General features: G+C 41.8%; 2 protein-coding genes across 2 annotated transcripts; one reads left to right on the top strand and one right to left on the bottom strand.

The window, feature by feature from the left end:
- Nucleotides 1-65: 65 nt before the first annotated feature.
- Nucleotides 66-5,273, top strand: LOC121609285 (multidrug and toxin extrusion protein 1-like). The gene is made up of 18 exons (XM_041940871.1): nt 66-92; nt 307-561; nt 918-1,019; nt 1,182-1,250; nt 1,357-1,505; nt 2,212-2,254; nt 2,361-2,405; nt 2,548-2,645; nt 2,740-2,837; nt 2,954-3,067; nt 3,159-3,226; nt 3,444-3,552; nt 3,874-3,949; nt 4,046-4,115; nt 4,269-4,401; nt 4,503-4,597; nt 4,707-4,814; nt 4,968-5,273. The coding sequence occupies exons 1-18, from the start codon at nt 66-68 to the stop codon at nt 5,271-5,273; spliced, it is 1,965 nt and encodes a 654-aa protein (XP_041796805.1).
- A 25-nt stretch (nt 5,274-5,298) lies between these two features.
- On the bottom strand, nt 5,299-12,169 carry slc47a3 (solute carrier family 47 member 3). The gene is made up of 17 exons (XM_041941256.1): nt 11,492-12,169; nt 10,452-10,553; nt 10,207-10,275; nt 9,959-10,107; nt 9,813-9,855; nt 9,600-9,644; nt 9,411-9,508; nt 9,217-9,314; nt 8,154-8,267; nt 8,007-8,074; nt 7,772-7,880; nt 7,402-7,477; nt 6,981-7,050; nt 6,723-6,855; nt 6,448-6,542; nt 6,317-6,359; nt 5,299-5,817 (listed from the first exon to the last, which is right to left on the bottom strand). Exons 1-17 carry the CDS (start codon nt 11,621-11,623, stop codon nt 5,606-5,608), a joined length of 1,656 nt encoding a protein of 551 aa, XP_041797190.1. The 5' UTR covers nt 11,624-12,169; the 3' UTR covers nt 5,299-5,605.
- Nucleotides 12,170-14,126: the final 1,957 nt, after the last annotated feature.

Genomic DNA, 14,126 nt, shown 5'->3' with positions numbered 1-14,126 from the left:
ACATGGTACTTTAACTATCTGAATCTCTAAAACAAACTTTATTTATGTATTTTTTATTTTAGCCAATGAGTTGGCTGTTCGACATTTCCGAAGTATGTGAAAAGCTTCTAAAGGATAAATGATTACACCGTCTCCAACAAGAATGTTTTATCTTTGGAGTAATGAACAACCTGATTATGTTGTTCTGGGAGAATTATCTCTTTCCTGACCCAGACTTGAGGTTGTGAGTAGGATCAAGCCATCCATCTTCGTCTTTGTTGTGATTGCAGACCTTTTTTCATGTTTTTAAAATCTGCCTTGTGTCAGCTTGCCTTGGCTCGCTTCCAGGGCAGCTGTGACCGCAGCAAGATTTCCATCCTTTCCGACATCCTGAGGAGCAACTTAGATAAGCTCGTGAGAGAAAAGACGGACACTTCAGTGCAGGGACCTGCGCTGGCATCTCGTGCTGCAGACATGGAGGGGTCCAGTGACAAGCTTTTCTGCTGCAGGTGGGTGCGCCACAGGGTTCCCCAGGCCCACAGAGAGGAGCTGTACCACATCCTGAAAATGACAGGGCCTCTGGTAAGGACTGGCTCTGTATATATAACCTGCTCTGTCTGTAAGGAACTGTTTGAACTGCTGTCATTCCTGAAAAGCTGATCAATGCAACAGAGGATTGATGACAGTCAAGGACAGGTTAAAGGAAAACAGACTTTGGTGTCTGACACTGACACAGAGTCAACAGACCTAAAACAGGTTTTGGCAGGTTTCAAACTGTGGTTGCAACCTGCCAAAGTGATGACTGTGTGGTAGCGTACTTGTCAAGGCATAGTCTGAGTGCCGTGATATTCAACTGCAACTCGTGTTTACTGCAATTTCCAACTGTGTGAGCTGGTAGCCGTATCAACCTGCACCTCTCTCGATGTTTGTCTTTCTAGCTGCTCTCTCGAATCCTCAATTACCTGCTTCCATTTGTGGTGACAATGTTCTGTGGGCGGCTGGGCAATGAAGTGATGGCTGGCTATGGATTAGCTTGTGCTGTAAGTGATCATCTGTATGCTCCGCAGCCTTGTGGAGGCTAACATGAGGATACGACAGCTGGAGATTTAATTTCGAGGGAGAAAATGAAATACTATGAACACGCCAACACAACATTTCTTACCTCGTACCTCAGACTCATTCATGTTCCGTATTCATTTCAGACCATTAATGTCACCACTGCAGCAACAGGTTGTGGTCTGGGACTGGCATGTGACACTTTGGTGTCTCAGGTTTGGAAAACCCTTTTGATATAATGATTGGATTTTTTTTTTTTATTCAATGACCCCTGCTGTTCATTACTGTCCTCCTTTCTAAAATGCTAATCATGTTGTGCAGACATTTGGTGGCAGGAACCTGCTGCGTGTGGGAGTGATCCTCCAGCGGGGCATCATCATCCTGCTGCTCTTCTGCCTGCCCTGCTGGGGTCTCCTCATTAATGCTGAAGCCGTCCTGTTATGCATGGGCCAGGACCCTGCGGTGACCAGGTAACAACCAGCACCAAACATGGAGTAACACCACTGCTGCCTCTGCACACAAACACCACCACCTCTGCATTAAAATCACTCCTGGTCCCCACAGATTCACTGAACAGATTCAGCATAAACAGAGAATCTGTATTCCAAATACTGAGCAGATGACCTCTGCAGCATCTGTGAAAAATCTATATCTATCATTGCACTCATTCTGCTCCACTATCTTTAATTCTTTAAAGTTCCTTCAAAGGAAATAGTTTTCAAACACTGCCAGAACCATATTTGACTTCAGCAGCTACTCACTGACTCTGTTACTCGTTTGGTTCTGGACAAGTAGAGTACAGTGATTATCAGAGCAAATGTAAACACAGCTGCCTGCTGCCTCTGCAGGGTACATGGCTGACCATATGAGAAAAGAAAGAGGGCTAAAAAGCTCTGTAGACCTGCAGATTTGGGTGAGAGTTCTCTGTGAGTTCTTCACAACAAGCAAATTCACATACATCCGTTATTTGGTTCAATTTTTTTTTAGAAAAAACATTGATTAATGCAGCTTTAACTTCATAGTTTTTCATTAAACAGGACATTTTCCATACTTCCCTGCTTCTGAGTGGCATTGAAAATAGATTAGACTAAACTAATGATTCTGAATCGTGTACATTACCCGCCTACGTCCTTGTTTGTCTTTAATTTGAACTGAATACAAACATCTTGATTTCAGAATAGCCCAGCTGTATATTACAGGCTTCCTTCCAGCAGTACCAGTAAGTGTCAATTTCAACACAAATTCAACAAATTTTAGTTATTATTTTCTGTTTTTCCTTTCTGTGCAAAATCTGTCTAATAAATTATAATGATCTTTCTCTGCAGGCATTGTTTCTATATCAGCTTCAGGCGTCTTACCTGCAGAATCAGGTGCATTGCCGACCGTAGCGCAGTCAGTGTTGATCCAAGTATCATCTTTTAGTATAACAATGATGTAAATCTTATTAAATCTGATTTGATTTCTGATGGCAAAGGTGGCAATAATCAAATCATCTGCTGTTTGTGTACTCAGGGTATAATAATGCCACAAATGTACGCTGCTGCCGTGGCAAACATAGCAAATGCTGTGACGAACTACATCTTCCTTTACTGGCTGGATCTGGGCGTTAGGTAGGTGTGCACACACACACACACACGTCAGTATAGCATTTTGAATCTGAATAAAACGGTCACACACACTGATATCTGTGTGCATGTCTTACAGCGGATCTGCAGCAGCCAACGCTCTGTCTCACATTTACATCTGTACTTTTATGTTTGCTTACATTTGGTGGAAGAAGCTCCACGTGACAACATGGGGAGGTGAGGGACAGTTATATTTAGCAGATATTTGTGTGGACCTTATGATCTCACGGACCGCTTTGTTCATCTGCCAAGTTTTTCTCTCGACATAAATAAGTTTCTCTCTCCCCCTGCAGGCTGGTCAACAGAATCGCTGCAGGAGTGGGGCTCCTACATGAAACTGGCCATTCCCAGTACATTAATGAAGTGCTTTGAGTGGTGGGTTTATGAGTTTGGGGGATTCTTTGCAGGTAATCCAAATATTAGATTTCGGTAAGCCATTTTATTTAATCAAACCACAAAGTCATGACCGTCCTTTTCGTCTTTGTCTCTGCTGATCAGGAATGTTGAGTGAAGATGAGCTGGCAGCCCAGCATGCTGTGATAATGGTGGCTTTCATAACCTACATGGTACTAACAGCAAGTCAGAGCTTCACATTCTCACTTCATGAGTCTTCTCTGAACATGTCACAGATTTAGATCAGCTAAAAACAGAACTTTTACAAATTAATGCTGGAGTTTGGCTTGGAAACACTCTCAGGAGCAAACTCGTTTGCATGTCAGTGTTCCTGCTTTGTGATTCCTGAATGCATTGTTATCATGTTTTTCCAAACTGATGGATCCACAGTTCCCTCTCGGTATTCAAGCTGCAGCATGTGCACGGGTGGGAAATGCTCTGGGTGCAGGAGACACTGGCAGGGCGATCCTCACCAGCAAGATGTCACTCACTCTCGCGGGTCAGTTAGACACGTTTTCTCAGATTGTACTTTGCATGCACACTAGAATCCTAGTTATGATGAAGTTTTCAGAGCATTCTGGTTTCGTGTTGCACATGTAAACAGCTTGTCCGGTCTTTGTTGGTACAGAGCATAGACACACCTGCACACAGACCATCAGGTACCTGATAAGAATAACCACATTTATCATGTTGCATGTAAACATCATATCCAGAATATGATCAGAAACAGGACAAGACTCCAAACCAGGATGCCAGTGTGCATGTACAGGCACTTCGTAATTCCTCTGCTGTTTGAGAATTCACAGCTCCTCTGTTCCAGGTAGCTTCGCAGTGGTTGAAGGTCTTGTGCTTGCCTCTACCAAATCAGTGATAGGCTTCATCTTCACCTCTGATGAGTGAGTCTCTACAGCTGCACTCTCATTTCACCCAGCGATGTCATACAGACGTTGGCTTAGGAAAAAACAGATCCTAATTATAAAACCTTATTTCAGGAAGATCATAGCTCTGGTCTCACACTTGATGAATGCTTACTGTTTCCTTCAGTTCTTTGATGGTCTTGTGGTGAGTTTAAACAGTTTAAATACATACATTTGCAAGCATAAAAGCATTTCATATAAGTTAAATATAAAATGTTTATCCATCCAGAAGTTACCACATGGTGGCCAATGGACTGACAGCACATAATAATGAGAGATGTGTCTGTTTACATCCTAGTGTGTTTGCACGGGCATCTTCCTGGGCACGGGCAAACAGAAGATACCAGCTGTGGCTAATTTCATTGGATACTACGGCATAGGACTGTCACTGTGTGTTACTTTAATATTTGTCGCAAAACTGAGAATTTTAGGTAATTGCACGAGGTGACCTTTTTTGTCATTCCTTGAGTCCTTTTTTTCTAAGGGAAGCCTGCTGTGCCCTTGACAGACTAATTGGTCTTTTTCTCCACAGGTTTTTGGCTGGGACTGCTCATTTGTGTCTCTTTGCAATCCACCCTCTACATCATTATCATCTTCAAGCTGAACTGGGAGAGAATGACACAGGAGGTATGCTAAGCCTTAGAGTTTGGACTTGCAGTCCTACAGAATTAGTTACTGAGCTTTGCTTGTAGGAATATGACAAATTAGGAATTTGGTTGTTTCTGCTTGTTTGCAGGCTGTGGATCGAGCACAGAAAAACACTCACACGACGTTATTAAGCACAGCTGCTGTGTCAGATGCTGCAGGTAGTGATGCTGCCAGCCAGACAGCAACCAGTAGGAGTGTAAGCAGCCTGTTAACTTGACCCTGGCAACAATTAATCTAAATTTATTTTCGCAGGCATTTTTCTATCACACTTTCCCTCTCTGAGTTTGACTCTGTTTGCTCTCCATATGACTCAGCAAGATCAAGTAATGCTCAGTATCTTTCTCCCAAGTCAGTGGACGGCTACATGTCTGTGAGCACCGAGGACAATGATGGGAACCCAGACTCGCAGGGCGCACACGTGGTCCAGCAGCAGGCGGGCGGCCGTCTCTCCACCACCCAGCTGATCCTCAGGCGAGGCCTCGCTATGTTCGCAGCGGTTGCCCTCCTGGCTGTGGGAGTGAGTGTGCACTTCCTCGTGCCTTTGCCAGAAACCCTGCGTTCAGAGGCCAACTTAACTTCAGACTGGATCAATACTACATATACTCCTGATCAGATTTTCTCCACTGTGCTGGTCCCGAATGAAGAGTCAGACTGACCTTGGCAGTCCACAGTATTTCTGTTTAATGTATTTAATACAAATGTTGTCAAACTCTCATTAGTTTGACTTCTTCTCTTTGACAGAATATGGCTGTGAGCTGATCACTGACAGATTCACTGGGAAATCTTTTGACAGAATGGAAACATTTTGCCTTGAGAGATTAATTCACTGATCACAGATCATTTCACTTTCTACTTTCTGCTCCTCTGCACTTGCCTCCTTCCTCTGCACATCCTGCTTAAACACCCTGCAATGCAAACATCTGCATCACACTGCGCACTGGTGGCTGAGGAGTCACTTCACTGAATTCAATCGACGTTTTCTCATGTTCATGTGACCAAGTTCGTGATCAGCACGTTCACAATGATTCCAGCAGCCAGGATCAATAGCATGAAAGCCAGAGCCAGGGCCCGACGCAGGACCAGGCTCCTGTGAGAGAGCCCCTCCTCCGCTGTCATCACTGCGAGCCCCGCCTCACTTTCAGCCAGCTCCACGGTGTCTGTTTGGCCCCGGGAGTCCCCTGAATCGTCTGGCTGGAGACCTGGACATACAAATGCAAATGTGACTATCATATTTTCACTGAAAAAAAATATGATATTGTGAACTTAGTATTACAAGATTCTAGCTTTTTGTCGAAACTGTATTATTCACATTAAATTAAACTCTTTGAAAAGTTGCTGTTAGTAAGTTTGTGTTGATTCACTTTCAGTTTTATGCACTGACAAAAAGTTGAAAGTGTAACCAGAACTTCCAGGTTCAAAATCCCATTGACACTGACCCTGAATTAACAGAAAGTGTATTCAGTATATATACTCTCAATTCTGAAAATAAGGAAAAGCTTCACAATGATATTGAACTTCTGACAGACTGAAAAGGTGCTACATGCATCATGTTAGCAATATCAATGTGCTACCATTAAACTACATTTCTTATCGTTTCAATTGGGTCTGAGGAAGAACGTATCATTCCTCATGCTAAGCAGGATAAATATTTTTCTTTAGCTGTATAAAATGTTTTAGTTGCGGCACCATATCTCTTACTTGCGTCTGCGCCGCTCCCACACAGTCCTGCTCTGATTTGAGCCTGGAAGAAAAAAGGCGAGTGAATGTCTGTTCATAAAGAAGCAGCTTCAGGCCATTTGGAGTGCGGGGATTTACATCTGAATACTAACCTCGACTGTAACTTTTTTCCAGTTCAATCTTACCAGGTATATGATCAGAAACAAGCACTGCAGAAACACACAGACACACAGGCCTGTCCACAGACCTGAGGGAAACAGACAGTTTCACATCCTGCTTTAAGGATAGCGAGTACTGTGGATGTTGATGGCATGGTAGATCTCTAGCTAAAAAAAGACTCTGGGGACAAAACTTAAAAATTACTAGTTAGGCAACGGTGTGGCAAAAAACAGCCGAAGGCTTAAAAACATCTCTGCTGTAATCTTACCCTTGATTCCTAATTTGGTTGCAAACATCAGTGGCACTCCAATAGGAAACCCAACTCCATAAAATCCCAAAATGTTGCAAACAGCTCCGACTTTCTGTTTACCTGCTCCTCTTATGATGCCTCCCGAGGCAGCCTAGTCACGCAAACAGAATAAAGACATGGTTAGACTTGACAAAAAACAAGCACCGGGTAATTTCCACGAGCAATACACGGGTATCTCACAAGATCTTGTTTGGGCGTAATGGCAGATGTACTTACTGATGTTGCATCTAGTAAGAGGAATGGAGCATAAAAAGCGATAACTTCAGCAACCCTTTCCCTGATTTGTCTGAAAGAGGAGTGACTCAAACGTTACAGTCTGACATTATAAGAGGGCCGACCAGAGAAAAGACATTATCATTTGATTTTTGAGTGATGTGTGATAAAGGGATCGGTCAATGCCCCTTAATCACAGTGATGCTACTGAGTGTAACTGAGCACAACTGCATGTTAATATTTAAAGGAATATGTAAGCAAAGGTCACTTTTACTGTGTGTACAATAATTGACATAATGGTGAAAGGTCATTTGAGACGCCTGTTATCTCTGTTAGACTTGACACCAGCTCTGTATCTGTTAACACAGCACGCCAAGGGAAAACACTGTGTTTATCAAAGAAAATGTGTTAAAGACATACTCACTCGTCATATGTAAAGACGTAAGAGATATGGTCCTTCAGGCTCCCGATGAAAACCGCCAGACATACAGAGACTGACACTGTGGCAAAAGGTGAGAGACTTAGGTATGCATCAGTTGCAGCATTCAGAAGGTGCTGAATCGATTTCTGTAAATGCACTCATTCATATTTACTCATATGTGCATCATATGGGAGTTAGTATGCTCCACTCACTTTTTTTGGTCACAAAGCTTCTTCTTTAACCCGTAAGCTACTCTTGCACTCATTTCTTGACAATATAACAATAATTTTATTACTATCTTAACTTCAGATACATGTAATTTTCATCAGATCTTACTATATATCATTGAGATGATGTTTGAGAGCGTACTGACCTGCACAGAACATTGTCAGTTTAGCAGACAGCTTGGCCTGATCTGTGTCTCCGGCTCCCAACGCATTTCCAACTCTTACATTGCCTGCGATACTGAAACCTAAAGGGAACTAATAACAAAATTACTATATTAACATCCTGCTACACTGCATGCACAATTGCATGATTAATGTCACACAATAACAATTTGGTGTATATTCAGTAAAGGACAGATTATTTCACACGACGGATATTACCATGTATGCAATATTTGACAGTTGGAACACAACTGATTGAGCTCCAAGTTCCACCTCATTTATTAAACCTGTCGATAACGAACAGCCGTGAGAATTCAGACAATCGTTACTTCACAGAAAAACACAAAGAGGCCAAAGTGACATTACCTGCCAGAAAACCTCCAATCTCATACGTCCACCATTCAACACACAGCATGACCATGCTGGGGATGGCCAAGTGGATGTATGAGCCCCAGTCCTGCAGGCACTCTTTAGACCAACCTGTGTGGTCAATCAGTGAATTAATAAATCATTCATTTCTGCTTTCCCACTCCTACCCCTCTGTTCTTGGATTTCTTAAATGAAGAAGTAAAACGGAGAAGAGAACAAAAAAGGGCTCATAGAATCGTTCAGTTCGGACTCTTCAGTCTAGTGACACAAATCTCCAGTATTAAGAATAAAACTATATATATATACACTATAGTTCATACCCTCAGGATCTCAAATATGGAGGACACTTTATCTTATTATGGCAGACAAATGGCGGAAAATAGAAATGTACTCCATGCCGCTTAACTAATCACAAACCTCACAGCTCACATACTGTATTTGCTTTACTCCAGCAACATCAAGTTCTGACCTTATGTCAAGGTCATGTATGTTTTGTGCTGCAGAGATATCTGCTGAAGTTAGCATGCTAAGCAGCTAGCAGAAGCCTGTCCTGTCTCGTAATACCACTTTGTACCTCAAGAGGCAATAGTGCAATGTTTCACAAGCTCTTTTAGCTTTTTTAATCTAATAAATTAGCAAAATAAACTCAGGAAATGTAAAGAAAGGACATATTCTTGCACCAATTTTACTTATTTCTGAAATCAAGAAAGTGTAGCAAGATGTGCAGGCGCTGTTCTCTCTGAGGCAACGTATTGCACACACGGACGATAGTCTCTGGGGATGGTGTTACGTTCTTTAAACACCTTTTACACACTTTGTTTTGCAGTCAGATAGCCTAAGACAATGATATCTGAAGTAGTCTGAAAAGCACTCCAGACTATTTGGTGCTTTCAGCTAAGACTACTGGGTTTCTTGACTACTGAGGTACAACACGATTAAACCACAATCCTCCCACTCTGAGTGTTTTCACTATTGTAACTCATTAACACATGCTGAGGGAAACAATAAGTGCCTGATTAAATCCAGCGTCAACATCCTCCAGTGCTAATGTTGTTCTCACCTCCCCAGGTGGCCTTGTGAAGACCTTTCCAAATGATGTAAGAATAGAGAATTGCAGCCATGCAGAACTGGGAAAGGGTGTTGGCGACAGCAGACCCTCTGTAAGAGCATTTCATCGCACAATGCTGGTTATGTGACGCGAGCAACAATGATGTGGCCGAAAGAGCCATGTGCAGATCAACAGGCGATACTCACGGTACTCCCAGATTTAATGGGTGGAGAAAGATGTAGTTGGTGAGAGCGTTAATAAGATTGACCACAATGCCTGTGATCACCTGTGGCCATATGATGCCCTTAAATAGAAGTGCCATGTGAATAAAAGGCAGAGTCTTATTTCAGCTCATCAGGGAATTACTTGAATATGTTGAATAATAATGGACTTACCTGGTTTTGCAGGTATCTTACTAGCAATGCATACATGAAAGTAGCCTAGAGAGAGGCACAAAGAAATGCATATAAAAAAATCAATCTCTGAATTGCATGTATCTGGACATAACAGGCATCAATACATAAGTTTTGTATAACTGCTTAATCTTACTCAGACTAATTTATGGCAGCATTTACAAGGCGAAATACTGAAAGGTTTGAAACACTTACAGGAAGTGCTGGCATAAAGATCTTCACATACAGCTGAGCCAATCTAGATAGAGATTCTCCATCAATATCAGTAAGAAATATGATTGTATAATAAAAAAAAAATACAACAGCAAACTAAAGCAGGAGAAGAGGTCAAGTTTGCTGACCTGGCCACCTCTGGTTCCTGTTTGACAGCCAGCAGAATGGGTTCTGTGTTAATGAGGATCGCCCAGCAGGGGAAACACGCCAGTATCAAAATGAGGATCGCCCGCTGCAGAATGACCCCGACTCTCAGGAGGTTACGGCTCCCAAAGGTCTGAAACCAGAGTTTGTTTGTTTTTTAATTTCTCATTACTTTTTCTGTTTTACAAGGCATGTCGTCAATATTGAAAACGTGTGACTGACAGGCTCGTACCTGAGAAATCAGAGTATCACATGCTGCCGACAAACCAATCCCAATAGAAATACCTGTAACATTAATAACCTGTGGATATAACACAAACACTGGTGGATTATGTCCTGTTATACCTCAGTCTGGGTGATTCTCACTGGCTGCAGAGTGTCCTTTAATTCCTGATAACGGACTCCTCGTCGGACATTATCACCTTCTGCTTCTATCGGTTCAATTTCACTATCAGATCATCACCGTGCTGTACTTACTGCTATGGCCAAAGACACTCCTGCCAGCTCTGTCCGCCCCAGGTGGCCACAGAAAACAGTACTGACAAAACCCACTGCAAAACTCATGAACTGGGAAATAAACTGACGAGAAAAGGCAAAAATTAATGAGAAGAAGCTGGGACAACAAAATGGTATTGATTAGTTTATTAGCTGGTGATTAGCGGTGTGGGCATATACTCCAACCTGAGTGGTACAAGCTTCCAGTGGTTAGTACATTTACTCAAGTATTGTACTTAGGTACAAATTTGTGGTTATTTTCTTTTCATGCTATATTTTCTACTTCTACGACCACAATTCTACTCTTTGCTCCACTACCGCTATCTGACAGCTTTATCTACCTGTGATTTTTACATAGAAAACCTGTGAGGACATTCTAAAATATATTTTGTTATTAACTGAACTACTCGACAGTATATGCAAGCAGTGCTGAAACGGTTGGTGGATTGATTGATTTGATTAAGTCATTATTCAGGTAAAAACTTTTTTTTTTTTAATAATTTAGAGGTTTGAACTATTGGATTGGACAAAACAAGCACTGTGAATGTGTCACTTTGGGCTCTGGGTAATTGTGACAGCATAGCTCACTATTTTCTGACTCTTTTATAAACTAAACTGTCAATTTATTAATCTGGAAAATGATCAGGATATTTTCCATTGGCAAATACTGTATATATATTATCGTTCCTTTGTATAAAATGTACATATATATAGTCAACTTTTTGTATTTTGTATTTTTCTTATTCCTGCTTCTATTGCCTGCTGCCTGAATTTCCTTGGCTGGGGATTCATAAAGTTTTGTCTTATCTGTCTTGTTGTTTGTACATATACAAATGAGTAATAATAATCAAATGATACATTCTGAATATACTTACATACTTTTACTGAAGTAACTAAGTATTTTTACAGTGTGGTAGTGTCCTGGCTTCATGGAGAGCCTGACTATTAATTTAATTGGATCATTGGTCTGTAATCGTCATAGTGATTGGACACTGACAGGACGTTTAATACAGGCTACTTACCACCGGTCCGGCCAGCTTAGATATCTCTTTTATTTCTGTCTTGAACCCGACAGGGACGAGCATGCGGATCCGCTTCATTCTAAAACAGTCAGTCCAGGTGGACACAGGTGAACTCTGCGCTCTGCTCTCCATGACGCACTGGCTACTGCTCTGCTCGCCGCGGTATGTTTCTGTATGAGCCCTTCAGGTCAGGGTGTATGATGCAAAGCTGCTGTCTATTGTGTGATCTCATGTGAGTCACGGGGTGGGTCAGTCGGTTACTACTTCCTCTCCGTAGGCTACTGTAACGGGTGCGCCTGAAGGCAAATCCGTTACTTTCGTGTGATCTGCGTTGTGTTCTTTGACGGTGATGACTGAAGGAAGGACCCAATACACAAACAGCTCCTGGTTGCTCCTTTAATGAACATGGCATGGTGGTGGCATGTGTACGAATCAATAAAAAAAAAACCCAAAAATGCTCTGTAACATGCAGGCTCTTCCTCACACACGGGTCATCGCTCCCCTGACGCACGTCTCCAATAAAACTTTAAAAAGTGCGTTTCTACTCAAATGACACAGCTGCTGCATGTTCTCAGTCTTAAGACTAACATGTATAACTGCATATTATTATGTTTTATTAACTACAGAGCAAAATAAATGTCCAATCATAGCCATGTAAATATACCTCCTCTCAGTGTGTTGTGGCGCCGCATCGACGTCAAAAAAGTTCGACGTCTTAAAGTGACAGTACAGGCATTAACGCCTCAATATGAACAGGTATCAAAACGCACCATAACGCTGCTCAAAGCAAAATTATTCAAGATTTATCAGGATTTGGTGAAGCTTCAACATAAAAATAAAGTTGCAATTTAGCAGGTAAGTCACACCTGACAGGTGGTAATCCTTGCGTAATGGGTCACTTGTCCCGTGCACCCACGCGTGTTAAAGCTCAACTTCTCCCACACAGCAATGAAAACCGGATTCCTCTGCCCGGTAACTCCTCGTCCTGAGACGCTGTCGTTAGTGCTGCATCGCGCCAGCAGATGGCGCCATTTCCCAATAACCCCAATGCAATCTGACCATACAGCCACAGAAAAATCAAGTGGCACAGTGACATGTCTCATCACCACTGAAATCACATGAACTGTTAGGCACCAAGTCTTTATACTGAGGGGTGCTTTGGTTTCCATTAAAACATGTAATTTATCCATAAATGTCCTTCATTTCTCTACAAAAACGACTGTAGACATGTCAAAGCCTAAAGAACTGTTGCTTAATTACATTGTTTAGGAAAATTCATGCAATCATTTTTATACCCTTTGTTAGACATTAACAAGGTTGATGATGAGTCACTAGCTTTATTATGCCAAACAAAAACAAGGTCCATTAAATAAGCCCTAAATCATTACTTGAAACTGTACTTAAGTTAACAACGCAATGATGCAAAGACCATTAGGCTCTTGATATGCCCTTAAATTAAGAAATAAGAAGTATTGATATTAAGGATGTTATAAATAGATAGATAATTTGCTGCCTCCATGAATTGTTATGTTGAATTATACCAGTTGTCAACCCCATCAGGAGGGTTTAGAATTAGACTAATTAAGGTCAATGTCAATGTAGGACAAGCATCTGCCAAATGAATATATGGAAATATAATTTGAAATCAAAGTTTTCCTTCAGGTCATTATGTAGTTTTTACAACTCTCCTAGTGTGCAGCCCACAAATTTTCTGTCCAGTTAATGTAAATTTGGGAAACAAAGCAAGTTGAAGGTAATTGGACACACAGATGTCATCCCACTGACAAACACTGTAGCTGCACCACAACATCGTGTGCTGGTTAGAGTCAGCTGTCATTTATTCTGGCCACCAGGGCATGACAACATTTACAAAGATCGCTGTCGTAATAGGCTTCAAGAGGAAAAACTGCTGTTTGTTGCATTGAGCAATCACGGCATCAGGTGATGTGGTCCTGCAGGAAAGACATGAACAACAAAATGTCTGTGCTTTGTTTTGACATGAAGGCCAAAAACAGACTTTGAATCAGCTGACTGTACCATGAATAAATACCATTAAAAAAAATCTGAGGCTAAATTGACAAGGCAGTCTCATCAAAACAGTCTATGCAGAACTTCAGAGAGACGGACACAATAGTAGGGTTGCAGTGCTTTAACCTCTTATTACACTTAAAAATGTCCCTTTTTTGTGAGTGAAGTGGTGCAAGTAACACGTGAACTGCGGTCATACGGGCCGATGAGTCATCCTTCACTCTGTTTTTGAGCACGTGTGTGGTACACGCAGAACAAGCGTCTAAAAGGGGAATGCTCCCTAAGGTGAAGGTTTCTGGGTGCCAGAGGAAGACTCCCATAGAAGTAAAGAAGCTACTCAGTAAACATGAAGCGACTCCTCTCTGAGATTCTGCAGTCCTCATGGATGACAGTGCCCCCATCTGAAGGGGTCTTGACTGGTTCCTTCAAGAAAAAATCATCCATTCAAGTTAAAAGGAAACTTTCTCTGGATTCCTTTGCTGCAATTTAAGCAGTGCGCTCACACCTGCTCAGAGGCTGGCAGGACCTTCCTACATACTTGAACCTGATTTGGTTAATGTTGGTAAATGAAATTAAAGTGAAAAAACATTTTCACTTGTTTTCATAG

This window comes from Chelmon rostratus, chromosome 7, assembly GCF_017976325.1.
Source record: "Chelmon rostratus isolate fCheRos1 chromosome 7, fCheRos1.pri, whole genome shotgun sequence".
Lineage (NCBI taxonomy): Eukaryota > Metazoa > Chordata > Actinopteri > Chaetodontiformes > Chaetodontidae > Chelmon > Chelmon rostratus.
Note: the sequence above shows the minus strand (reverse complement) of the source record. Positions and strands in the feature narration are given on the sequence as shown.